Source organism: Monopterus albus, unplaced genomic scaffold (assembly GCF_001952655.1).
Source record: "Monopterus albus unplaced genomic scaffold, M_albus_1.0 scaffold35.1, whole genome shotgun sequence".
Taxonomy (NCBI): Eukaryota; Metazoa; Chordata; class Actinopteri; order Synbranchiformes; family Synbranchidae; genus Monopterus; species Monopterus albus.
Genome location: NW_018127915.1, coordinates 620,245 through 647,343, shown reverse-complemented (window position 1 = coordinate 647,343; position 27,099 = coordinate 620,245). Strand labels below are relative to the sequence as shown.

At 42.3% G+C, this 27,099-nt stretch overlaps 1 protein-coding gene across 2 annotated transcripts in view; it reads left to right on the top strand.

Annotated features, from left to right (window-relative positions):
• The window catches only part of prkcbb (protein kinase C, beta b), an 81,311-nt gene that overhangs the window by 26,471 nt on the left and 27,741 nt on the right, over nt 1-27,099 (top strand). For both annotated transcript variants that reach the window (XM_020597786.1, XM_020597785.1), the window contains exons 3-9: nt 2,400-2,482; nt 12,877-12,988; nt 13,335-13,463; nt 20,546-20,702; nt 20,984-21,118; nt 22,224-22,320; nt 24,878-25,021. In XM_020597786.1, the coding sequence (XP_020453442.1) occupies nt 2,400-2,482; nt 12,877-12,988; nt 13,335-13,463; nt 20,546-20,702; nt 20,984-21,118; nt 22,224-22,320; nt 24,878-25,021 (857 nt within the window). The remainder of the gene's footprint in view (nt 1-2,399; nt 2,483-12,876; nt 12,989-13,334; nt 13,464-20,545; nt 20,703-20,983; nt 21,119-22,223; nt 22,321-24,877; nt 25,022-27,099) is intronic.

The window sequence follows — 27,099 nt, the reverse complement described above, 5'->3', positions numbered from 1 at the left end:
ATAGTTGAAAAGGAAATTATAGAGATAGTGAACAAATGTGGTAATAAATCATCCAGTGATAGTGATGGTATCACTATGACAATGGTTAAATGGGCAATTGAGGGGATATGCAAACCATTAACCCATGTTTTTAACATGTCGTTTCGACTTGGGCAGTTCCCCAATAATATGAAAATAGCAAAGGTTATTCCATTGTATAAATCTGGTGATAAGCACAACTTCACAAATTATAGACCGATTTCTCTTTTGTCACAGTTTTCAAAAATTCTGGAAAAACTCTTTAATAACAGATTAGACTCATTTATTGATAGACATAAAATCCTTTCTGATTGCCAATATGGTTTTAGGAAGAGTATTAGGGCCACTGCATAAATTTTTTTTTAAATCTGATTTTATTCTCAAAATTCTGACTTTAATCTCAGAATTCTGAGAATAAAGTCATGTCAACAAGCAAACAACATTCTCAGAATTCTGACTTCAGAATTCTGAGAATAAAGTCAGAATTTTGAGATTAAAGTCAGATTTAAAAAAAAAAAAAAAAGTATGCAGTGGCCCTAATACTCTTCCGTAGAATTCTGACTTTATTTTCAGAATTCTGAGATTAAAGTCAGAATTCTGAGAATAAAGTCAGAATTTAAAAAAAAATGTATGCAGTGGCCCTAATACTCTTCCGTACAACTGTCTTTACATGCTTGAAAGAATAAATCAAATCAAATACCGCATTCAAGCCTGACTCCTCACTCAGTCCGCTGACCTACATCCATCTGATCACCAAAATGGGCTCCTCACCTCCTCCCTCCCCTGAGATGATGCATTTTCACCTCAGTCTCATGAGCTGTGCTCTTGGGCACGTTCAGTGCAGCAGAAACTTTCTTGTAGCCTTTCCCAGATCTCACAGGTCTACGGACAGTTTGACCTCATAGCTGTGTTTTCACTGTGACATACACCATTAAATACGAGACCTTCTATAGACACGTGTGCCTTCGCTAACTATATCCAGTGCATTAAACACAGGTGGACTCTAATCAAGCTATAGATGCATCTGGACGGTCACTGAGGGTCTGATTACTTATGTACATTACTTTTAATAAATGTCTGGAACATAACAAAATGCAGGAAACTTGAAAGGCTGGGAATACCTTCTGTACTGACTGTATAGACCGGCAGGTTTTGCATGATTTTATGAGCTTTTTCTTCTTTCTCCCTTTGCTTTAATGCGGTGCACGATGATTCAAACATGCTTTAGTATTTTTAGTAGTCGCTGTATGACCTGTTTTGGCTGCTGCCGTCATCAAAATCTCTGTGCATTTACAGCACCTTTCTGCATCTCTCACTCAGACATACACACTGTGTAAATAGACTCGGGCCCAGTCATAAGGACTGCGTGTGTGATTGTGAGGAATTTATAGCCTCCTGTGTTTGTCTTGCCTGTCGGTGGAGCTGACACTGATCAGGGTGGAGATGACAGGCTCGCTCCGCGCCAAAGCTTTCACATGTTTCTGCATCGCTGACTGTTTCCAACTTGAGACGTGGCGCCATGTTACGCTTTTCATCTCCTTTAGATTTTGATTGTACAGACTTTTTTTGATCTTTCACGTGCTGATGATGTACATACTTATTTTCAACAGTTCTGTTCCAAGGGAGAAAAAAAACTCAACCATGAAAATGTTTTAAATGCAGACTGACTTTGTAGACAGGACATTTTGTTCTTAAGAAGTAATTTTGGTACATACTGTAGCATAAATACGAGGCTGCGCTTCACATTACTTTGTAGACATTTGAGGTGCTCTTATCCGACAATGAGTCAACGTTGCGGGAGTGACGATATGAGTGTGGGGACAGAAGCTGCATTTCTCTGAATATTTACCACAACGAAAGCTTTTCATAGGCTAAATAAGTGTTGATTCTGTTGAACAGCTCCGAGGCAGCGAACTGACCCATCGGGCTTCCTGCTCCAATTCATCTCCATGCATTTATTTAGAGTTGAAATTTTAAAATGAAGTCTACAAAGACGGCGTGCTACATAATGAGTCGTCATATGCAGTGATGTAGACAGGGTTGGCATCATACTGTATGGTTAGTACATTTCCATGTGTTCCAGATGTTAGAGGATGTCACCACAACAGACAGCTGTGACCATGAGGAGCTTCACCTCAGACCCAGTGCACCAAGGTGCACACAGTGTGATTCCCTGTAATGCTGTAAAAAGCTATTTTATTTCTGATACGTGCAATAGAAATGAAAGTAGTCTGATTAAAACCCAGCTGAGCTTCCTGCTCTTGGATGTCGGCGAGTGCTGAGCGATACAGATAAAAATCTACATCACTATTTAACTGTATTTTTGTAATAATAATATAAATGGCAGTTGGTGGTGAATTTTTTTCTCTTTCTCTCTACAGTGTGTTGTTTCGTGGTTCACAAACGTTGCCATGAGTTTGTCACATTCTCGTGTCCGGGAGCTGATAAAGGGCCTGCATCAGATGTAAGTACAAATAAATTCATCATTTTAAATAGTACGCCCATGTACAAAAAGCGAGTATGAGTCATGAAAGATGTGGAATGAAATGGTCTGAATTTGCATCTCTGACCATCATTTGAGTTCTTATTCTTCTTGATTTAATCACTATAAACAAGTAAGACTGGCTGAGATGATGAGCTTTCCTGCAATGACACTGAGATCTTTACTTCTTTGGGCAACAGTTTTCTCATATTAATGAATCACATGACGACTTGTATGTGAAAGAAATACCTCATAGTGATGAAGATGTAGAGAACCATCTCCCCACTTTGCAGTTTCCTTCAGCTTTTGGAGCATTTTAGCTCATTGTTTTGGTTCATTCTCAGTGAACTGACTCATCAGGCTGTTCTCGGTGATATAAAGCCTTGATAAACCTGCTGTATGCTACCCACCCAGCAGTAATGGACTTCAAATGAATGCTAATGTTGCCTGCTTAAAAAGCAATCCTTTGCTAACAGCTTCAACATAGTACTTTTAAAGGTGGTACTATGTCAGTGTTGTGTTTTCAGCCTGTATTTGCTGCTTCCAAGTGGCCAACAATCTCCACAAACTGTGGACATAATGTGTATCTCCTGTTCTGACATCAGTCTTTTAAAGAGACACATTTTGAGACATAATTCTGTAGGTTTTTCTCCATAAAACTATAAAATATAGCCTTGTATTGATCCAACTGTGTCCTAAAGTAGCATCCATCTTTCTCCAACCGTTGTCTACAATTAGTCGTTACTCTCATTTGTCCTGTCAGAGGTTTGGCCCCTGAAAGACTTGAGTTCTGCACTTCCCCTGATCTTCTTTTAAGTATCTCTATAGTAACGTCACAAACACGTGGTTGCATGCTCCAATACAAGACGTATCACAGTTTAAAATAGATCTGTATTCCTGTACTCACAGAGCGGTGTTGGAGGCTGAAAGTCATGCCTGGCCTTGTTTTACTAATTCTCTGTGGCTGTTCTCTTCACCTTCTCATTTGCTCTAGAAACAGGAAGTGCCTTTAAGTGGTACTTGTACCGTAATCTCATCCACCCTCTCAAGGAGCTGAGAAGTGTGATGCCTTTTTGATTTATTCTGAACATGCAGGCCCGTTCTCTAATCTGTCCTTTCAAGAGGACAAAATTAGACGCCTTCTTTTTCTTCTTTTCACTTATTCCTCCTCTCAAAAACCCAGGGGTCTTTAAGTTCTTTTTCCATGTGCTTACCTCCCTCTGGAGTGGCCTTTCTGTCTGACAGGAACACTTAGTGAGCCGCCTACACAGTAAACGCTGCATGGTGTTCGCTTTGGCTTCATGTGGCATATTCTGTATAACCGATATAGGTCTCAGCCTTTTTCTTCTTTCACCTGACTGCTTCTTTCTTTCCTTTCTTTCTCACAAACAGCTTCTTCTTTGACAGGTTCTGTTTCAGTCAGGGCCGAGGCTCATTACGAAAAAATCACCGTAGCGCTTTTCTAAGAGCATTTTTTTTAAAACCTGTTTCTTCATTAGTCTGAAATCTTTCTTTTTGTGACACTTGTCTGTATTTGACATACATTTAACTCTCCCCCTCCCAAGTCTTTCTCCCACCGCCTCTTTCTACACCAACCCTCTCTCCATGTCTTTCTCCATTCTGTACATCCGTCCATCCATCCATTTTCCTCCGCTTATCCGGAAGCGGGTTGCGGGGGCAGCAGTCTAAGCAAAGATGCCCAGACTTTCCTCTCTCCAGACACTTCCTCCAGCTCCTCCGGGGGAATGCCGCGGCGTTCCCAGGCCAGCCAAAAAGACATAGTCCCTCCAGCGTGTCCTGGGTCTTCCCCGGGGCCTCCTCCCGGTGGGACATGCCCGGAACACCTCCCTAGGAAGGCGCCCAGGAGGCATCCGAAACAGATGCCCGCGCTACCTCAGCTGGCTCCTCTCGATGTGGAGGAGCAGTGGTTCTACTCTAAGCTCCTCCCGGGTGACCGAGCTCCTCACCCTATCTCTAAGGGTACATTCTGTACATTTTCTATTTAAATGTTACTGCACCCCGGGGGCCCTGGTTCATAATTATGGGGCCTCACCACCCCCACTGTGTCATTTCCTTAATGAGTTTCTGGCCTTACAACCTCGGTTCCTGCACAAGTAGAGTGGTTCTGCTCCAAAGTAGCTGAGTATAGACGAGAGGAAGACGGATAGCTTCACTGTACGTTTGTAAAAGGAAGGAAGACGGGGATGAGGATCCTAAAGAAAAGGTTTTTTAACACTAGGTTTGCTGCTGGTTGTGTAATTCCTTGAATTTCATGGAATTTTGTAAGAGATATGCATTCAAGACAGAAGTCAAATAAGGGATTTGATCGGTTCCCTGCAGTGGGTAGGAAATATCAGATATTTATTTTGCTCATTGCAAAATCACCAGAGCGATCAAACAGAAACTTCATTATCTGATCATGGAGGTGCTGACACTTTGACATGGGGCATTATGAAACATCTGGGTGAAGACTTTTCTAATCACACTGTCAGATTTGTACAGCTTGAAAGAAGGTTTTTCACCCACGCACACCTGCACACAAAAGGTTTTTTGAACTTGAAACTAACTGCAGCACACTTTCAGCAGTTATTTTCTTCTTCATCATTTAACATATTCAGGTGTCAGGGGAACTTTTATCTGTCAGTGAATAAGAGTCAGGTTTTGCAGGCCTCTAAAAAAAGAAAGCTGTGTATTTATTCCTACTGTGGTGTGTTGTTTTGTCAAGATTATGGAAATGTTCTGTACTTGATATTCTTCTGCAGCTACAGAGATGAAAGCAGTGCTGTAGGCAGAAAGATTTATTGAATGTAATCAGTAATATTGTCTCACTGTCTGCGGCAATCAGCCCACCGCTGCCACTGTACCTCTTGCCGGTCCCTGACTGCCCCCCCCCACTCCCACTCTCTGTCAGCTGTGTATGTTTAAAAGAAGAAGTCAATTATAGATCTGGGTTAATAGAATGGGTTCCCTGTGGGAGAGGTCGAGGGATGAGATCCTCTAATGAAGCCTACATTTCAGGTCCACAGCTGATGTATAGAACTCACTTTGTGTGTATAGTGTTTGTACTTGTGTGTACATGTCTGTGCATATACACATAGATGTACACACTGCACCAGACTAATTTAACAAAAAGTGTCAATGACGAGAAAACGGGTACATTGACGCTGTTAGGGATTTATTTCCATATCACCAGTCATTAAATTCCTGGAATGTCATGGAATTTATATATTTTGTTGACAAATGTTACAGAATTTGATCCGATCTCTGGAGTGGTCAGGGAGAGTCAGTGAAAACCATAGGCAACTGTTTGTTGACTTCTTTACAGCCTGACTTGGCCTCTAATTAGGAGGAACGACTTCACTTGGGCCACCACAGCTACACACAAGGTTGCAACCGAGCATCTTCGTTCATTTTGCTCACGAACCAGCATCACTTCACTGGGAGTGATAGAGTTGATGCACAGTGTCCTATTTGTTGGCAGAGCACATCTCTCTATGTAGTCATTGGGAGTGCAGTGGATTGTCTTGGTTTCAAAGAAGAATTCAGAATGTGCACACTTTCTTCTGTAAACCGCACACACGAGCTCATTGCTGACATTTTCTATGCACATTTCTGCATACGCACAAACACTCAATGGCAGTTCATATATGGAGGAATAATGTATGAACACAGTAGCTCATGTGCTCATTTAATCAGGTTTTTCTTCAGTGTGTTGCACAGAACTGAAGCGGCATGGTAATGACGTCTCCCCCGCTGAGTCTGTCTCAGTATGCAAGAGGCAGGCTACTCCCTGGACAGTCTGTCGCAAGGCTAATACACATAAACAGACTCACATGGGAGTTGTATAGAATTCAGTTCATGTAACCTGCATATTTTTGGACTATGAGAGGAAACTGGAGCAGGAGAGAAAAACCCAGTGACAGTATTAACCACTGATCCATTGTTTCACCCAGGTTTGATGTGTTCATCTTCTCATAGACAGATTGGCAATGTTACATACGTTCTTCACTTTTAGGAAACATCCTGAATAGGCTTTCATGTCAGAGCTGTTTTCAGTTTACATTTCAGGCAGGGATGTCACACCACAGGTCCTTTTCAAACATGTTAATGGGATTTAAGAGTGCACAGTCTATTTTGAAGCTGAGTTCAAAGTGTTAATGCCACTAATTAAGACATTTGATTCCAGTTCTTGTAGATTCAAAGGAAATGGGAGAACATTTAGCACCTTTTTTATATCAGAAAGATTGTGAGCAATGGTGGGTTCTCAACCTCTGAGTACTCAAATGCTAACTATAAAACTGTTAAACCCTGATTTCCCAAGATTTTTTCTTATCAAATTGCAAAATATATACAAGTCAGTAATATCTTTGCTGTTAAAATGATAAAAATTAAGACTGAGTTTTGTAATTTTTAAGTGTTTCCCTATTTTCTAAATCATAAATTTGTGCAGCTAAAAAAAGCTTGTTTCAAGATTCTGTCAGAAATAGGTGTAGTAGATATATGCTTAGTGTAAGAGCTGGACTGCAGGTGTGTCTTAGCCTTTTCCTGCTGTTGAAATTGTTTGTCTTCGCATTGCATACAGTAAACAACCTAGTCCATCATCATCTACACCACTTATGGAGCCAATCCCAGCTGACATTGGGCGAGAGGCGGTGTCCAACCTGGACAGGTTGCCGGTCTATCACAGGGCTGACATGTAGAAAACAACCACACACACACACCCACACTCACTCCTACGGGCGATTTAGGCTTACCAGTCAACCTAAGCTGCATGTCTTTGGACTGTAGTAGGAAGCTGGAGCGCCTGGAGAGAACCCACGCAGGCACAGGGAGAACATGCAGACTCAGCACATAAAGGCCCCGGGTTTGAGCTATAGAGAGTTAAAAACACCAGGAAGGTGGTGGTTGGGGTGGATGTATGGGTCCGACAAACACCTGACTTTCACACAGACAACAGGAGGTGCTGTCCCGTGTCCTCATTTTAGCATGTCCCCCCCATTTTGAGTGTTTTAATCAAACCCAGGTTCCCTAACTTTAACCATGTAGTTTTTGTGAATGGACTGAACCGTTATCGCTGCCAGGAAACTGTTGCCCTGTCACAATTTTCAAGCTAGAAAACGCTGCAGTGGCACAATTTTGGAGGTGTTATTGTGAGACTAGTACAAAATATCCTTTAAATGGTCTCTCACACACAGACACTTCATCATGCCCACAGGAAGAATTACAAGTCTGCGGGGGAAACACATCAGTGACACTGCATTTGATTTACTGATCAGGATAGAAAACCCAGCTACTGCAGCTTCTGTTCTACTGCGTATTGCTCTTTTCTGTAGAAGAGTGTGCGGTCTGTTGAGTGAGAGTAGGTGGAAAGACCTTTAATTTGAAGGTAATGTTTGCTCAATTTATATTGGTGTAAATACTCTTGCTGCTCTTGACTGTGTTTGATTTGTTGTTTTTTCTGAGAAGTAGTTTTTTCAGTATGCCTGTAATCTCTTTCAAGATTTTACTTTTCATCCCAAAGATATCAGAATGGACATAGTGCACCTTTAGAGGCATAAAATAAGATATGATGAGAGAAATGCCATAGTCCTGCTCGCTTTTGAACTGTATTTTAGATGTAAAAGCCTGGATGTCAGGACTTTTTGCAGCCGAGGCAGGACGAAACAAAAGCAGAGCGGCTCAGTGAGAGAAGCTGGTGTTCATACTAAATACACTGGGACTCACCCAAAGCTTGGAAACTAGAAACCCTGGTGTCATGATCCTGCCCCGCTGGCTTCTGGTTTCCCTGCTTTTACTCTGAAAGTACTTCCTGTCACCAGCTCATCCACAACCCCGGTAACTTCAGCTCATCATGCACATTGGTTTCACCTGCCACTAATCACCCACACCTGTTCACCACAGCATATAGCACACACACTGTGAGGAGCTGCCAGATTGTTCTATGCCTTGTCTAGACTCTCCAGCGTGTTCTTCTGACTGCTTTCCTGGTACTGGACCCTTGCCTGCTCCCTCTTGTCTGACTGCCAACCTGAGATCGACACCCTGCCTGTTCAACCAACCTGTGATTCTGCCTTACCTTCCCTGCTGCCCTACCGGAGACTTTGACCTTGGACCGTATTAAGTACCACTCTTCTGCCTGATCCCCCAAGACTGTGTGTTTTTCGGCTAAAATCACAAAAGGACATTAAAAAATCTGTTTTACTGCCTCAGCTGACTTGCTCTTTAATTGGGTTCACTCCTCCATCTTCACGGGAGCGTCACTCACCTCCGTAACACCTGGAGGGATATTTGACTCCGGTTTAGATTCTCAAGCTCATGTGTAGGGTGGCACACAAGCAGCATTTTATAATTTGAAGAACAATTTGAAAGTGAGGTTGTTTTTGTCTTTGCAGCCGACACACACTTTTTTTTTTTTACCATCAGGCTACGGAGCCATTACTCTAGAGCAGCCTTCCAGAGGACCTGAGAGAAAATGATGATATTTTAAACACAGACAAAATCCATCTGTTTAGCTTCTATGTAGTGTTTTACAGTTTCTGGAATTTTTAAAATTATTTTTATGGTGCTATGGGTGTTATCTTTTATTGAACTGCTCTTGCTGTCAGTCACTTGTAAAGCTCCTTGAACTGCATTCAACGTGTATGAAATAAAGTGTGATTGATTGATAATGATGAAGTGAAAGTAAGAATGAAAACTGCATACGTCTGGTGATGAGTTTACTCTGGAGTGAAATACTATTCGTTGCTGTTGCAGAAATGTCAGAAAGCACTTACTCGTGAAGAGTGAGAGGACGGAGGACAAAATAAGTGCCTGCCTGTCACGCAGCATCATCATGAACGACATGACAAGATGTGTGTGGGCTCTTGACAGATGTTGGCAGGGAAGATAACGGACAGCAGTGTCTTAAACCAAAAGAAAAGACCAAATCAGGGAGGGAGAGAGTGTGCGATGACAAGAGACCAGTCAAAACAGTGCATCTCTCCACTGACTAATAGATGCTCCCAGTTCTGGCATCATGTGCTGGTGTTATGTGCAGGTTTTCAGTTTAGACGTTCAGTGACACAACAGATGCCATACAATACATTGGTTTGTCCAAGACCATCAGAATTTAATAAGTGAGTGCATTAAGCAAAACAAGAGGCAAAAAAAGTTGGCAACCTATAGGCAGTAAAGGAAAACCTCAGATGTACACACATCATAGTGTGCTAGAACTTAAAAGCACATTAAAATAAGAGAAGTCCATTTATGTAGCACCTCTCAGGAGCAGGCGTCCCCTCACGTTATTCTCTAAATGTTCTCCTGCCGTTGCTTTATCGATCATTCTGTCTGAGTGAGCGGATTCATATTTAATGGATTGGCTTCAACACTGATTTATTCATTTTTTTTATTGACGGTTAACATGTTAACGTTTTATCTGGTGCCTTCTGTGCAGTCTGTTTGTAGCCACGTTCTGTGTCGGTTTGTCACCTTGGATCCCCAAAAGATGAATCTTAATGACTTTGTCTCCACTTACAGTATCTTTCTTCTATAGCCATCAGCCTGACATATGTATCTGAACAACTGGAGGAGTTGCCATGCAGTTTGATACGAACCCCCATGTCCACCCCATGGCAGAAATTGTACTCTCCTTGGTTAACCTTTAACCTGTCATCTAACAGCAACATTAGGTCAAACATTTTAATTGTTCACAGCCCATGACATTCCCGTCAGCCTCAGCTGGGCTTGTGTAGAACTAATTAGCAAACACAATAAACTTGGCACCAGAGGGTAGCACATTACCGTTGTCTTTCTATTTGCATAAAGCACTGCTAGCATGGCACCATCCATGTGTTTTCTGAGTGGAAAATTAGAATATTCCAAAAGAAACCCCTTAATATAGCAAAAAGTTGTTTTGCTTGGGTGAGAAAAGCTGACGTATCAGTAACAGGATTAGTGAATAGGTCAAAGGTCAAGGTCAAAGTGTTTTATTTGTCATATGCACAGTTAGGAAACGTGTTTCCCTGTACAATGAAATTCTTACTTTTCCGTCCACATGAATGCCACAAAATACAAATGAAATAGAAAAGTAGATGACACAAAATCTAAGAATTGTAAATAATGTGACTTTGACGTCACTTAGGTTTCCACTGAAGAGAAAACATCCAATCTGTGTTCATCTGGAAACCTTCGGAGCATATTACACTTACCCTTAATAACAGTGTAAATGGTTTAACGTAGTGGTTCTCAGCCTGGGGGGGTCGTGACTCCCTAAAGGGTCCCCAGAAAGTGAAAAGAACTTCTACTTGTTTCTAGTGTAAATCAACTGAATGAAAATTACATATAATACTTTAATGTGGCGATCTGACGTCTGCGTTTCATGGACCCAGCTGATTTCTCTACAGATCTCTTAAGGTTTTTAGGACGTAACAGAAGTAAGGACACACAGAGATAAAATAGGGACTTTGTATCTACAACGATTAAAGGGATAAGAGAGACATTTTTCGAAATCGGCTGTTCTGCCCCCCCCGTCCCAGCAGCTACTGATGACTTTTCCAGGCCATTTAATATTGTTCAAATCAAATGGAAGAAAAACACACAGCTCGTGTCCTCACTGAGACTCAGGTCACAAGTTGTAGATCCTGGTCTAGTGAGCTGTTTCCCTTTATGAATATTGGCCTGATTCAAGGCTTTCCACACTTGTGATTGACAGATGTATTGACATCTGTTTTTCTTCTGATATGACTGATTACTCATCAACTAAGGATCACAAGTTGTGATTTATAAAAGGAGGCAGGAAAAGACTTGTTTTTGTCCCTATTCACCGTCTTCTTTCCTTTTTTTCTGCTTTTTTTTTGCGATTGATCTTTGAGTTTTGAAGGCGGATGTATTTAATGATTGTGGTTTATAAAGAAGCTGACACCCTCTTTCATCAGCCCTCATATCGCTGCCTGTCTGCTGTTGCTCATCACTGGCGCTTCAGCAGCACAATATTCACTTGTTTTTCGGAGGAACAAAAACAAGCACGAGGTGGTCTTGTCCTTGAGAAACAAACGCACAAATGCAAACACAAAGAAACCCACACATCTAGGCAGTCACAGGCACTCGCACAACCTTTCAGACTTAACAAGCACACACACACACACCCTTCTGAAGGTACCATTGGTGCGCTGGGTATCATCCTAAATTAAACCACATTTTCCAGGACAACTTGTAACTGTAGTTGCTACCTGAATCGGTTCACAAGCAGAATGTTTGCTCTGGCAGTAGTCGCTTGAGGAGATCCTTTAATAATTGATTTCATCCTAAACTGTTTGAATGTTTGATAACTGTGATGGATCCTGTTGGCAGAAATGTGCTAACTCCTACACTGAAGTATCCCCGCTTCACCACACAACCTAGATCCCTCTCAAGTGTGTGTTTCTGTGTGCAGTCTCTCACTGACCATCAGTTACATGTGAAGAGGTAATGTGTGTGTGTTAACCGCTGAAACCATAGTGCTTAGATGCAGGTGTGTGTTTCCAGTGAGCTGTAGCTGCAGGTATCACTCAAATGCACATGAACACACTCACACATGAGGCAGACGTTGTGCGTTTCTGCCTAAGAATGTTAGTGAAAGAGTTTTCTTCTTTTGAGTGGGAAAATGTTATGAAAAGCAAAAAACAAAATCACCAAATTATAAAAATACTGATGTAAAAGAGGAACATTTATGTTTGGGAGTTAGAGTTGATAAGGAGAAAAGACGCTCGAATTTGTGACCTTGAATTGAAACGGCCAACTAGGCCACACCAGCCTGTGTGTGTGTGTGTGTGTGTGTGTGTGGTAGATTCATCTGAACTCAAGCTGACCTGTTTGTGCTTCTGCTTCTTCTTACACTTCACGGAAGGCTGACTCAGTGCAGAGCTCCCTTTGCATGCATGCTTGTTGTTTTTCTAAAATTATGTAAACAAAGGAACTGTGAAGAATTCAGATCAGCGTACAGTGCAGGTGCCCATGTACAGACGCTCACCCACACACACAGCACACCACATGTACGGTGGCATAGACGTGCATTAATCGGAATCATCTTTAATGGCCACAGGAATTTGACTCCTGTACAGAGTCTCTCCTCATGGCAGCAGGAAATAGAAAAGAACAATGAGAATAATAAAATCAATAAAAATAAAGAGTGTGTGTATAATGCAAATAAGTTATTGCTATGTTGTCCAACAGAATCTGCACAGCAGTGGCAGGTGGAAATTTAGAGAGATGAATCTGTAGTGGTGAGAGATTAAAATGGAAGAGGAGGAGAAACTGACATTTACTGCCTCTTACAAACATTCACTTGTTGTCCTGTTTTAATATGTAGGATGATGCACATCTGATCTACGATCTCTCTCTCTCTCTCTCTCTCTTTTCAGGACCCAAGGTCAAAGCACAAGTTTAAGATCCACACCTACTCCAGCCCGACCTTCTGTGACCACTGTGGTTCTCTGCTCTATGGCCTCATACACCAGGGCATGAGATGTGAACGTATGTACTCTGTGCACAGTCCATGCACGTCTAAGTCTTTTGCATTAACCATGTTTTCGGTCACATGCTGCGTCTTACTGTTATATCTGGACGGGTACATCTGCAATTACTGATACTGTATATATCCAACTCCAGCTTCGCCTTTGCCTTTAATTATAAATGTTACACCTTTATTGACACTCTTAAAAAATGCTGCCATATATTAATAATATAAATAATTTATACTTTAGTGTTGCTGTATATTCTATTGCACTGTCTTTGCTGGCACACATATAAAGAAATGCTCTGTGTTCACGCCTCAAGTAAATCTGTGTGTGTGTGTGTGTGTGTGTGTGTGTGTTTCCAGACTGTATGATGAACATCCATAAGCGCTGTGTGGCCAATGTGCCGAGCCTGTGTGGGACAGACCACACTGAGAGGAGAGGTCGCATCCAGATCACAGCTGAGATCAAGGCTAATCTACTCACTGTTACCAGTACGTGTGCCTCCGACACACACACACACACACACACACACACGGTAGACAGTAGTCAGACATCTGCAGACATGACTTCAGTTGTTCCTGTAGAATACCAGTCACCTGTCTCCCTCTGCTGGTTCACCTGCAGAGGTGACAACAGAGCTCATGAGATGAGGCTAAGAAAAGATGTTGGTATCATTTTGTGTTCATTACATGTGGGTGTGATGTCACCAAAGTGCACTGTGAGCGTACTGCGTCGCTACACTGTACTTCATAGGAACAAAACGTATGTGAATGTGAGTTGATACAAAGACTGAATCTGCCCATTTTGGGGCGGAATTATTTTTGATTAAAGAGTTAAAAGCATGTGTTTTTTCCCAGTTTAAAAAAAACATGTGGCACAAATATTTTTATGTAGGACCAAGTATGATGCATGACTCTGATGCTTCATGCCCAACACATCTAGCCACCTGTAGTAATATGTGATACAGACTGCAAGGACCTTATCGGCCTTTGCCTAGAATTTTGCAGCAGCTTGTAATCTGGTTTTAGCAAGGAAACAAACAGGAGGTGTAAGGTATATTTAGTTCTCTTAAATTTATATCATTTTTATTCTATTACATCGCCATGTGTCCAAGCAGCAGGAGAAAAAGAGGAGTGGGAACACTTTGTGCAGTAGGTCACACACACACCGTAGCATTTGTATTTTGCTGCTGGGTTGATGACTGAGAAGAGACATCACTAGTCTCACTGTCAATAACACACTAACTTCACTTACAGTATTAGCAGTGGGCAGGTTTTGGTCGCAGCACAGGGTCTGTTTTATTTAGCTCTTGTTTTAAAAAATGCACATTATATAAATCTCTGTATGTTTTTATGTGTGCAGAGTCTCTCCTAGCTCAACTTTACCTTCATGGCAAATAAGTAAATGATGATAGTCAGTTGCCTTCACTTTGATATTATGACTTTTAAGCCATAAGATGCAGAACAATAACTGGTAGGCAAGTAAAGGGAGGCAACCAGCCACTGTGGAGGTGTTCTTGCACTGGTATCTTAAGAGAATGCTGAAATTAATTTTGGTTTTCACTCAATCGACTTCAGATAGTGATTTCTAGCAGTTTGGTTTCAGACCCATTGATCAGATTGTTCATATATTGTGGAAGAGGACAAACTTTCTGTATTTCCAGAATGTCTTTAGTAACCCCCAGAATGGGATTTAACCATAAGTGTTGGACGTCTGCAGGTCTTGACAGCAAAACTGATTGTGCTGATATACAATAGGCTGAAAAGCAGAAGCTTCTGCTTTCTGTTCTGGTGTGCTGAGAATACTGTGGGTGTTTGCTATGTGATTTCTTCCCGTCTGCTTGTTGACTGAAACAGGGAGATTCTTACTTTTATTCTGAGGTGACACTAACCATTACTACACACATGTTCACAACTCATCTAAGATTGTGACTGTTGCTAGCAAAATAATTCAAACTAGTTTTCATTTTATATGAAAAGGAACTGCCTTTAATAACATATTTACATTATTTAGTTAAAACTAACAAATTTACCTTCACATTTAGTTAAATTAACTAAAGTCGTTTCTCTTGCGTCGTCTGATAAAAATGATTAAGTTTTGTGCCAGTGAAATTAATCTATAGTGACAAAATGCCTCACATGAACAGTTCTTATTTTGGAGTAAAGAGGTTGAATCTGGCTTCACATTTTATCTGGAGAGATTTTTCTGCCTTTTCTAATTTAAGTAACTGAAAAATGAGAATACATCATCGCCATGCTGTTGTAGTGGTTCGTGTTACCTGCAGGGGGCGGCAGAGGTTGATATTTTCTTTGTGCCTGTCAGCTCCGTTACAGCCACTGTCCCGGATGCATTCATGACTGGATTTCTCAAACAACAAACTTAAATTACTTAAAACCTTTTGGCAGAAATTAGACTTCATTGCTATCCTGTGTCATGTGGGATGAAACCTATTTGTGGTGCCATTCTGAATGAGTTCAGTTGGCTTTTGTAGAATAATCCACAGCATCTACGAACTTCCAAGGTGTGTTATCTAATATACATCCACAGTTAATCTTATCTCTTTCACCATGGCTGTGCCTTATACCTCTGTGGTGTACCCCGAGCTCTGTGGGGGGGGAAAAAAAGCTTGAGTAAAATTTAGCTTAGTACTTAAAGAAAGGTACAAACTATTTCTTGCTGTAGGAAAAAAGATTTTCAGGTCGGCTTTTAAATTAAGAAATGTTTGAAAAATATAAACCGCCTCCAGTAAATACTACTTAAATAGTTATGAGAGCTTTATGAATATCCTAAAAACAGACGATAGGCTCGTTGCCAGTGCCCATGTCAGCATGCTAAGATGTATTCCTTGCTTGGTCTCTCATTGGGTTTAATCCTTTTTCTTTCTTTTCTCTCTTCCTGGTTCCTATGCTCATAGACTGATCATCCATCCATTATCTAAACTGTTTATTCCTGCACAGACTGATTATTAGCTGAGATTTCCTATGGGAACTGATAAAAGGGCAGACACTCAGACTGCTAGGACAGCAGTAAAGGATCACCTTCACATGTGCCAAACAGTATAATACAATTAAAATACAGCCACATGAAGCTAAACTGTAGGAGCTGTCATGGACAACGGAATGCCAGCTACTTTATTTTATCCAGTTTAGTCATGTCTGTCTGTGTGTATCGTTGTCACAGCCAAGAATAATTTTCTTCAATACTCCTACACTTAAATGTGAAAATGCCATGTTTGTGTGTAATACACTCCTGTCTCCAGACAAAATCCTTCAAGCATTTTCCCGTGGTTTATGTTCATTTAGAGGCACAACACTTGTTTGTGTCCACAGGGGTCAGTGTGGAGCCGTCAGCAGCTTGCTCCCTCATTGCAGAGAGGTGAGGAAAAAGCACCACAGAGAAAGAACTGTAGCACCATTAGGATTTATTCTACAGCCTAGCAGGAGCTAGTGGAAATGGCTGCTACACTGTGAAATGCATTCGTGATGTCTCATATAAGATAAGATAATCCTTTATTGTCACTGTAACACGTACAATGACATTTTAGAGTGACCTCCAGTCGGTACAGCAATGGGAAAAAACATAACATATGAAATAAGACCATATAAAAAAAACCTAAATGCTAGAAAAACAAAATAAGCAGACCTCTCACGCCCCCTCACACCCACAGGCATATTATATTTTAGCAGTATTGAGTGTGGTAACTGCTGTTGAGTAAAAACTATTCCTGAATCTAGTGGTCCTTGGTTTGATTGCTCTGAACCGTCTACCTGACGGCAGCAGTTCAAAGAGTGAACGTCCTGTGTGTGAAGTGTCCTTAATGATGTTCTGGGCTTTTTGGAGGCAGCAGGAACCATGTAGTTAGTGAGGAGAGAGCCGCCGACAATCTCCCTGGGCCGTATTAATGACCCTCTGGAGCTTTTTCCTCTGAGCCACTGTGCTGCTGCTGTACCATACACATATACAGTATGTAAGGATGCTCTCAGTGGAGCACCGATAGGACACCAGCAGTCTCTGGGAGATGTTGTTCATCCTGAGCAACTGTAGGAAGTCCAGTCTCTGTTGGGCCTTTTTAAGCAGTCCAGAGGTCAGATCCTCCCAGAAAGCAGAAGGCCACCACCCTCTCCACACGGTCCCTGTTGATATACAGTGGCAAGATGTCGGTTTTCTTCCTCCTGAAGTCGACAATGACCTCCTTAGTCTTTGAGGTATTAAGGAGCAGATTGTTCTCTCTGCACCACACTATCAGCCTCTCCACCTCATCCCTATAGGTAATCTCATCCCCCCCATAGAGATAAGCCCCGCCACTGTGGTGTCATCAGCAAATTTTACAATGGTGTTGCCGTGGTGGGCGGGGGTGCAGTCGTGGGTGTACAGGATGTAGAGCAGGGGACTCAGCACACAGCCTTGTGGGGAACCAGTGCTGAGGCTAAGAGCTGTGGATGTGTGTGGACCCATTCTCACCCTCTGGCTTTGTCTGAACAGGAAGCTCTTAATCCATATGAAGGTGGGATATGGAATTCCCAGGTCCACCAGTTTGTGGGGGAGAATGGTGTTGTTGATGATGTGCAGCCCCTACCCTGTGAGGACATCAGAGCTCAGGGCCAGTACTAGAACAGCATGTCAGAATCCAGCTCAAGGATTCTCCATTTGGGGAGAAAGCAGTGGGACATAAGCCTGGGGCTTTGAAAGGTGCCCCCTGCCGCTGGTAGTGCACTCATGCTGTATGATGACTCTGGGTGTGTCGGCTTAACAGTTTCATTAATTTTATGTACAACCAAAATCCAAATCATGATCATGGTCAGCTGTTGACATCACCTGTTTCAAATGGAATCATCATTTCATTGTTTTACCTCATTACTGGCCCTGAAATGCATTTGAACAAAGACTAAAACTGATGAGGTATCACATCAGATAGCGAGTTGCTGTATTGTACAGGACACAAATGATTTACACATCACTGTTTTCATTTTCCACTTTACATACTGTCCCAACTTTGTCTGATTTGGGGTTGTACAGTTAAGACCATGTCAACATTTTTGTACCCATTAAATCTAGAGCAGATGCTGGTCTTTCAGGAGGGGATCTCAAGTCTTTTTATCAGGCGCCTTGGTGCTGCTTGTAGCACCGCTTGAGTTTGCATTGTCCCTGTCTGTCCAGATGAGCCAAGCTGAACTTATAACAGTGCTCACCATGAATGTCAATACCATTTGACACTGCCTCAACGGGAATTACATGAAAAACGTTTCACTAGTTTTGCAGCACATTCTCTGACAAGTAGAAGAACATAAGGATCCTAAGGAGCCATTTCATATGGGAATAGTTGCATTTGCAACACCCATACTGCTGTGCACATACAGTATTCTGCTGTTACTGCACTCTTATCTCCACTCGCCATCCTTGTAGACTCACATACACATGTTATTTCCCTCACACACACACACACGTGCTCTTGGCAGCTCATAATGTATTCAAGCAAAGCAAAAAGTTCACCTAGTTCAGACCCATTCACTCACTTACAAGACTGTAAGTGTCCTATGAGACTATTTGGCATGCTCCCCTCTTTATAGCTCCCCTCTACCAGCATTTGATGGTCACTTTAACAGGCATCATCTAATATTTATTGACGTGCTGAGGGTTTTAAGCAGGCTACTGGATCTGGGCTGTGGTTAAATCATACAGTAGCTCTTTAACAGGATGAAAACCTCATTTCTCTGACATCTTGAGGTTTTCTCACGCCTCAAGCTCACTGAGACGTTTTTTCAGTCCTGAGTTTCAGTCCACCTTAAAGTGCACTGAGGTGACAATACAAGAAGGGCCTGCTTCCACATTGTGTGGCATTTAAATGTGACATTTTTAATCCACATAATTTGTCTTCTGATCATGACAACTCCATAATTTTGCTGTACAGAACATGCTGTCTTCTCCTTTCTCCGCTATTTCTAGCAGCCCTTTGTTAGCTGTGAAATGAAGTCCAGGTGCAGTCTCATCTACCTACTGTTTCTTCATTTATTCTCTGCAGCATAATTAGCTGTCAGCAACCATAATTACCTTTATTTTGATTACCCCACCCTGTGTCTATGATTTACCACTGATGCAGGGTGAGTAGAATAGGTCTGAGCCAAAATGAACCTTTGGAAAACCTATCTGAACTCAGATTTCACAGATTTTCATCAAAATAAACCTGATCCAAAAGGGATCAGACAGATTTGGTCTGTAATTGACCAGAAATAGATAAGACTGAATCCAAACACACCCAAAACAATGTCAGTTCACATTACCACCTTGTGTCAAAAACCCATTGGTCACGTGCAATGACTGTGACACACCACACGACCAGCGGTGACACCAACCTGAGCCTTGTGGCACTACTTGATTAGACTGGGTATGAATGGCATTGTCAAACCATCTTAGTCCTGAGGAGTTGATTTGACCTGTGAGTAACATGTCAGTCCATGTGGCTTCAGCTGTTTTGTGCCAAAGTAGTGTGAACCCTAAAGCAGCTAAGTCAAAGTGCAAAAACACAAAATGCAAAGGATGACCACATTGTTAGTGTTAGACTGCTAACTGAGTACAGACAGATCACATCTGTCACATCTGTTTCATCACCAGAGAAAGACTCTGTTAAATACATTATTCAGCTACATCAGCTAAGTGCTTTGTGCTATGTGTGTGTTTATGTATGGGGGAGGGGAAAGGTTCATGTGTGTGTGTTTGTATATGTGTGTTCTTGATTGCTTCTCTAGCGAGCTGCCTGAGACACAGCAGCACCAGCTTCTGCCTCTGGTAATTGGATGTGACCTCACAACTTGACCAGCAACAATAATTGCACACACACACACACACACACACACATATATATATATATTCACATACACTCCAAACTCAGTTGCAGGGGATTTTAAGCCTGTGGAATACAATTACAGCCCAGTAACAGACAGCCACAAAAGGAGGATTAGTGTAGGAACTGGCAACCTTCATCCATCTACATGGTCATTACGGACAGATCTGGAAACCCAGGGCTTTAACCCCCAGTACATCTCTAGGGTCCTGATGTGTATGTTTGTGTACCTAATTTAATTAGTTGGTTTCAGCGGAGAATTGCGGCGTCGTATCATTTACCAACCATGCATTTTTCACACACAAGTCTTGAACTGAACACCTGCCATCCTGCTAAATATGGATAAAGACTTATTGTAATGTCATTGACCAGCTACTTTCAGGTTCTGAATTAAAATCTAATTGAACAGCACAGTAATGAGAGGTGCAAAGTTTCCATTCATGCACACCACCCACAGCGTGGTACGTGCAAAAGGTGTGAGTAGAGAGGAATATAAATACAGTGGTGTGGTGATGTGTAATTATTTTCTCAATAATCTTACTCCTTGTTTCCCCTTTAAAGAGGAATGTCCGTACCAGCTTAGCAGGAAAATAATGTTTTCATCCACAGTGTTCACAGTTTGGAAACACAGCACATATATATAAAACAGGTAGTAAAAAGAATAACCTGAGAAGTTCTACACAGTAACCAAGCTGCAGTTACAATTGTTCTCCTTTTCCCTACCTCTCCCCTCAGTCAAAGAGGGCAGGAATCTGGTTCCTATGGACCCCAACGGTCTGTCAGACCCTTATGTGAAGCTTAAGCTGATCCCAGATCCCCGCAGCGAGAGTAAACAGAAGACCAAGACCATAAAGTGTTGCCTCAACCCCACCTGGAACGAGAGCTTCAAATTGTAAGGCTATGTTACACCGCGCTTGTTGGTTTCTAATTTATCTTGCTGTTCATCTCTGTCCCTTGTCTTTCCCCATTCTGTCTCCATTTGTTCTCTTTTATCGTTCTCACTCGCTCATTTCAGTGTTTTAGAAACATCAAATTATGGTCATCTTTCCAAGCAGGTGTAACTGCAAAAAAAACTGTAAGAAATACTTAATAGGAGAAGGTCAAAATATATACAGAAATAAAAAAACACGTACGGTGTTATCAGATTGTTGCTTGTCCTTGTTTCTCTCCCAGCCACCTGAAGGACTATGATAAGGACCGCCGTCTGTCGGTGGAGGTGTGGGACTGGGACTTGACCAGCCGCAATGACTTCATGGGATCACTGTCCTTTGGGATCTCGGAGCTCCAGAAACAAGGAGTGGATGGATGGTGAGATGAAAGGAGGGATGAGTGCAAGGAGGGGATGGAGAGACGGGCAGAGAAACAGCAGGGGTAGAGGAGGTGGAGGAGCGAAGGTGACCTTGTTGTAATAGTTTGGTTGGAGTACCTCTTTTTTCAAATCCTACTGCTACTCACTGCCAAAGCATCTCTACTCCCCCCACCACCCCCCATCTCAGTCTCCTTATCTGTGGATCTTCCTTTCTTTTTGCTGATGCTGCCCTGTCAGGGAGTTAGATGAGATGCCAGCATTCGAGGTGGAATGGTGGAGGTGGAGCGATGCCATTAAGATGCTGGTATTCGGAGCAGAGAGCACCTGTGCAAGTGTGTTTTCCTCTGCACCATCTTTGTGCAGCTCCAAAGCCTCACGCCTGTGGCCCCACCAGCCACATTTTTCCATGCGCTGTTGCCCTCTGTGGGTGGTTTGAACTCCTCAGACCTGACATCAACTCGTGTTGCTGATGTATATACAAGCCTAACAAAATGTCCTTGGTTGGAATCTTTTACTCCTTCACATGTTGTGTAGAATATAAGCCACTGGACTCATCCATCTAAGTTTCATAATGAGCCACATAAAATATTTCAACCTCTTGTGGTTTGCTGACAAACAACAACATGGCTAGTGATGACTATAGCACCAAACAATCCTGTAAACAAAAAAAAAGTAACGGGTTATTGTTGGCAAAATGATCACAGACCTCTGGGAAGATGAAACTCTAAGAAAAACAGGAAAATCAGATTAGTTGTGTAAAAGTAAAAAGGTGAGAAGCACTAACACCCAACACAGTGTTGTTTCTACGATGCAGTGAAGTGTGAGGCTGTAAAGGGGCCAATGTCAATTCTGTTGACTGTGTGAAATGATAATCACAACCAGCTTTATTGGGCACACGAAGACTGTGACTCAGGTACAGTGGGCCTCAGTGTGTATGTACAATGTTCTTCTGTAATGATAAGCATCCTGTCTGTGCCTTGGTCTTTGATTCTTCTTACAGACTGTACATCGCAGCACTAACCATCAGCAGCTTCAGCTAAAGGTGGCAGTTAATTTGTATAAACTAACTGGGAACTGATTTGACTGGAAAACTTCTCTCTTCAGGTTTAAGCTGCTGTCCCAGGAAGAAGGCGAGTACTTCAATGTCCCTGTTGCTCCAGAGGGGGAGGAGGGCAGCGAGGAGCTACGGCAGAAATTTGAGGTGTGTGTGTGCATTTGTTTTTTTGTGTGTGTGTGTGTGTGTGTGTGTGTGTGTGTGTGTGTGTGTGTGTGTGTGTGTGTGTGTGTGTGTGTGTGCACGTGTGTGTGTGTGTGTGCACGTGTGTGACTATGCATCTCTGTGTCAGAGTGAGAGCCTCTCTGGGAGAGCTGTTAGCAGTTGGCAGGCGCACTTATAGTACCATCCGGTCTGGCACACTGCAGGTCCAGACGTGTGTGTGTGTGTGTGTGTGTGTGTGTGTAGGGGGGGCTGACCAGTAGGCCCACTCATTAACACATTTGGCAAAGGAGAGGATAACCCTGCTTTGTGCTTCTGCTCCTTTTCTTCTCTTTTCCACTTCACCTTCTGTCTTGACACTAAGCCACAAAACATCACTCATTCTAAAATGTTTGATCAATTTAGTTATAAAACATTAAAACCTAAACAGTTTCTTGCTAATAGCTAGATGAGAAGGTTGATGCCACTTTCACTTCTGTATGGCAAATATGAAGCTACAGCCAGTAACTATTTAGCTTTGCTAATATCTACTGGAGCTTGGTTCAGTCCACAGTCTGCCTACGTCATCACCCGGGAGTCAGGGACCACACAGTTGTCCTTTGACGTGTTAATTAGTGAGTGTTAGATGTTCTGGTTGGAAAATGGGTGATTTACCTGTAAACAGAACCAGAACTTGAATAACATGTTTTGAGCAGCTGTTATTCAGTAATGTGGTCCCTCCAGGCTCCAGCCCCACTGCAGCCCTATTCAGGAATGAGCCGTATAGATAATGGATGGATGGATAATGAAAATGTAGGATTTTAGGACACAAACTGTTTGAACTCCTCCCCTCTGGACGGTGCTACAGGTCACCGTGACGCCGTATAGATAATGGACGGATGGAGTTGAAAGTCTGGATGTTAGCTTTATGGGGAGGTGTTGTAGCCTTCTCTCCTCACTTTGCTTCCCTGTCTCTCCACCAGTTATCTGGTTTGATCTCTGTCACATTCGCTGGCCCCCTGTGTCTTTCTCTCTCATTATCTGTTTTTCTTGACTGCCGTCTCCTCAAGGTCATGGTCCTCAGATGTTCACTGAGACGAACTCTGGGGGGTCTGCTCACACACACACACACATACAGGACACTCACAATAATAAATAATGCATGTTGTGAGTGTGCACGCACACACACATATTCTCAGCGGCACTCACACATTATTCAGGGGAAGTTGAGGAGCAGAAAGTGAATGTCCTTAAATTGGTTATTCTTATTTAAAGCTAAAACAGACAGTGGTGGATTATAACTAATGACCTGCACAAATACTGTCCTCATGTAGTTTGGAGGTACTTGTGCCTTATTTACATTTTATGCAACATGCACAATTTAGAAAGAAGTATTTTACTTTCTAACCCACCTGGACATTTTGTCAGATTTGTCTTTCTCCGGTCATTCATTTTATGGTGCTGTGCACACAAAACACTCAGACACATGATTATAGAGAGAGAGCGAGCGGCATTAATCTCTTAAGGCTTTGACAGCGTTGCCTTCAGCATGCTGTGCTGTGCTGCTCACTATACCTTGACTGCTTCTCTATATGTGCGTGTGTCTCAGCAGATGGAGACAGATAGAGCCTTTTATCCATTGATGAGCCAAAAACAGTATGGGTTGCATCACACACCCACACACAGAGAAGAGCAGTAGAGTAGCTGTCTGTCTTTTTTTTTAAGACAAGGCAATGGAGAAATTACTGCAACTGCACAGAGAGAGACAGAGAGAGAGAAGTGCAGAGAGCCTCAGTGTGGATCAGCCATTTAGGATAAGATGAGATAAGATAAGATGTAATCCTCTGTTTCTGGTGTGCAAGCATGTCGTGAATGTTAAAATCCATTTTTTAAACTGAAGCATGGCCTAACAAAGTGGAGAATACAATTATAGCAGATGTTTCTCACAACAGAGGTCGACCAAGAGTATGACAATGTCAAACAAGCAGAGAAAGAGAATCAGAAATGAATTAGAGACAAGGGGAGAGAGACAGGGACGTGGTGATAGACATGAACGAATTGAGAACTCAGAAATCCAGGCCAAGGTTATGAAGATGAAGTGGAAATGAATTATTTTAGAGAAAGTGAGATGGTACAAAATGTTCAGAGTGAGAAGGAGCGAGTGGTTGTAGGACAGAATCAAGGGAAGTACATATTTGCCACTCCACATCTGCCTGTAACTAATATGTTTTCACCTTCATCGTCTCTCGCTCACATCTGCCCATAGGCAACTCTATAACAGCTTGAGCTGTTCTAGCACTGAAACAGTTTGTTTATGAGAATGGTCTTTATTTCTGGTAATTAGACTAATGTATAAAAGTTACACCGAGTTTAAAATGATACAAATAGAAGTCTAAATCCTGGACATATGTGGGTGGGCTAGGTGAGTGAATGCTGCTGAAAGGCTCTCTGTCACCAGCTGCACCAACTCACCCCTGTGTTAGTGCACTTAGAGGCTGTAGTCGCTGTGAATGTTTAAGGTTTTGTCTAATCTAGTCCCATGTTGTGTCTTTCCTCCATCTAGAGGGCTAAGATTGGTCCAGGCAAGAGCGCAGACGGCAAGTCGGCCAACGCTGCATCCCGGTACGACTCCAGTGGCAACCAAGACCGCATGAACCTGTCGGACTTTAACTTCCTGATGGTGTTGGGAAAGGGCAGCTTTGGAAAGGTGAGCGCATCATGTCCATGTATGTGTACACCTCTCATGTCTGGTATTCTGTAGGTGACATGTGCCTGTTTTAGTATGTTGCTATATATTCTATATATTCTTCCATGAATCTTTACATTTCACCAAATGTTAACATGCGTGTTTCACTGAGGAGGGTCCTACATTATTAAAATAACTTCAGCTGATGGTTACACGGTAAATACTAAAATGTACTGTAACACTAGCACAGGAACAGAATAGTCATGAAGTCAGCAATGTCTAAAGGTCTGGCGTTTGCTAACATTAGGCTGTAGCTGAACTGAACCGGTGTGTGTTTTATGTCTTATGTACTTTTCGGTCTTAAGAGGAATATTGTGTTTTGTCTTCTTTCAAATGTTCCATAGTCTTGCCTCAAGATCACAGCAGAAAAAACGGCAGCTGTGACAAGTTCGATTACTTTCTCTTCACAACTTCCTGCAGACTTTATGTCACGTCCTGATGCACTGCTCCAATATTTCATCCACCTAAAAGTGATACCTGCTTGTTGGTGGAGGTCATGGGGTGGGGGCTGGAGCCTTTCACCTGGGACAGGTCGCCAGTCAATTGATACATAGACACAGACAACCATTCATGCTCAGACGATTTAGGGTCGCATGCACCTGTGAACACACAGATTAAGCAAGTATATTTGCACTATAACTATATACTGTATGAGCATATGTGTGTTTTTGCATTAGAGCTCTCTAATCTAACACACAGGGATCAATACGCAGAGCTGAGGAAAGGAAAGATGGACAGAAACACCTAGATCAAGATAGAAAGAATAAAGGTGATGAAGTGCAGCTTGACAGAGATTGATGAAGGGGATGGTGTGACAAGAAGAAAGAACGCTAAACGGAAAGCGGCAGAGATAAGATAAAGAAGATAGGTAAAAGCGCTTTGACTGGATGAAGAGCGGAGACTTTAAAAAAGGAGGGGTGGAGGACCTTGGTGAGGGAAGACTGACATGAATTAATGAAAATCAAGCCAAGAAAGAGGCAGGATGAGAGGATGTGGCGAGAGAGAAGACTGGGTAAACGATGGGAAGAGCAGCAGGGTGGTGAGAGAGAGGGAGAATGACAGAGAGAAAAGGAGAGAGACCATTGTGTACCAGACCTGTGTGCTGGATGCCTGTTTCCATGGTAACAGGCATTTAAAGCTACACCGATGCGTCAGTGTGGAGCGGCCGAGTCGAGCTTTGATCATTATTGGAATAGAGGGCACACACACATAACACATGCAGAAATACACAAGTACACACCTTAAACACACACACGTGCAGCCTAGGTATACAGAATTTCATACACACATAGGTATACTATACACACATTCTCCATTTAGGCCTATAGGCATGCACATCGGTAAATTCTGCGAATGTGTGTGTGCCTGCATACCTGCTGATTTCAGAAGCAGTGACACATGTACAGAAATAGGCGCTCACATGATGTGTGTGTCATTGAGATTGCGTGGGAGGCAGGTAGCTTCAGAGCTGCCTCGGTGTCTGAGGACGTCTGCATCACAATGCTGCTGCTAACTCTCTGTGGAACTTCTTACAGTGTGCATGCCTCAGCCTGAGCCTCACTGTCCATCATAAGCATGCATCATTTACATAAGCAGTGGGGTTGGATTTCTGCTGTTGCCACACATCCATGTGTTGAAGTGAATATGGGGAGTTTGGTCTTGGCACCATGGCCTGCACCTCTGAAATCCTCAGGCATCCTTAAAATTTAGTGTAAGGCTAGGGATAAGTTTTCACAAAATGTATCTATTGTGGAATAACAGAGGTGAAAACACTGGATTTTATGGTGGATGTGTGGGGTGAATGAAAAAAACTCAGCTATTATTAAACCCACCTGCTGATCACAAACTGGCAAAGTAGCGACATGTATAAACAGTATATACGTATATATATATATAGGCAAAAAAAAAAAAATCATTTGGTAACCATGGTAACCATTGGTACAAGGTGCTTTTATTTTTGTCCTGTTTCTGGTTGTCGTTACAGATAAAGCTGAGTTGCGCTCTCAACTAATAGTGTTCACAATCAGTTACTTTCCTAT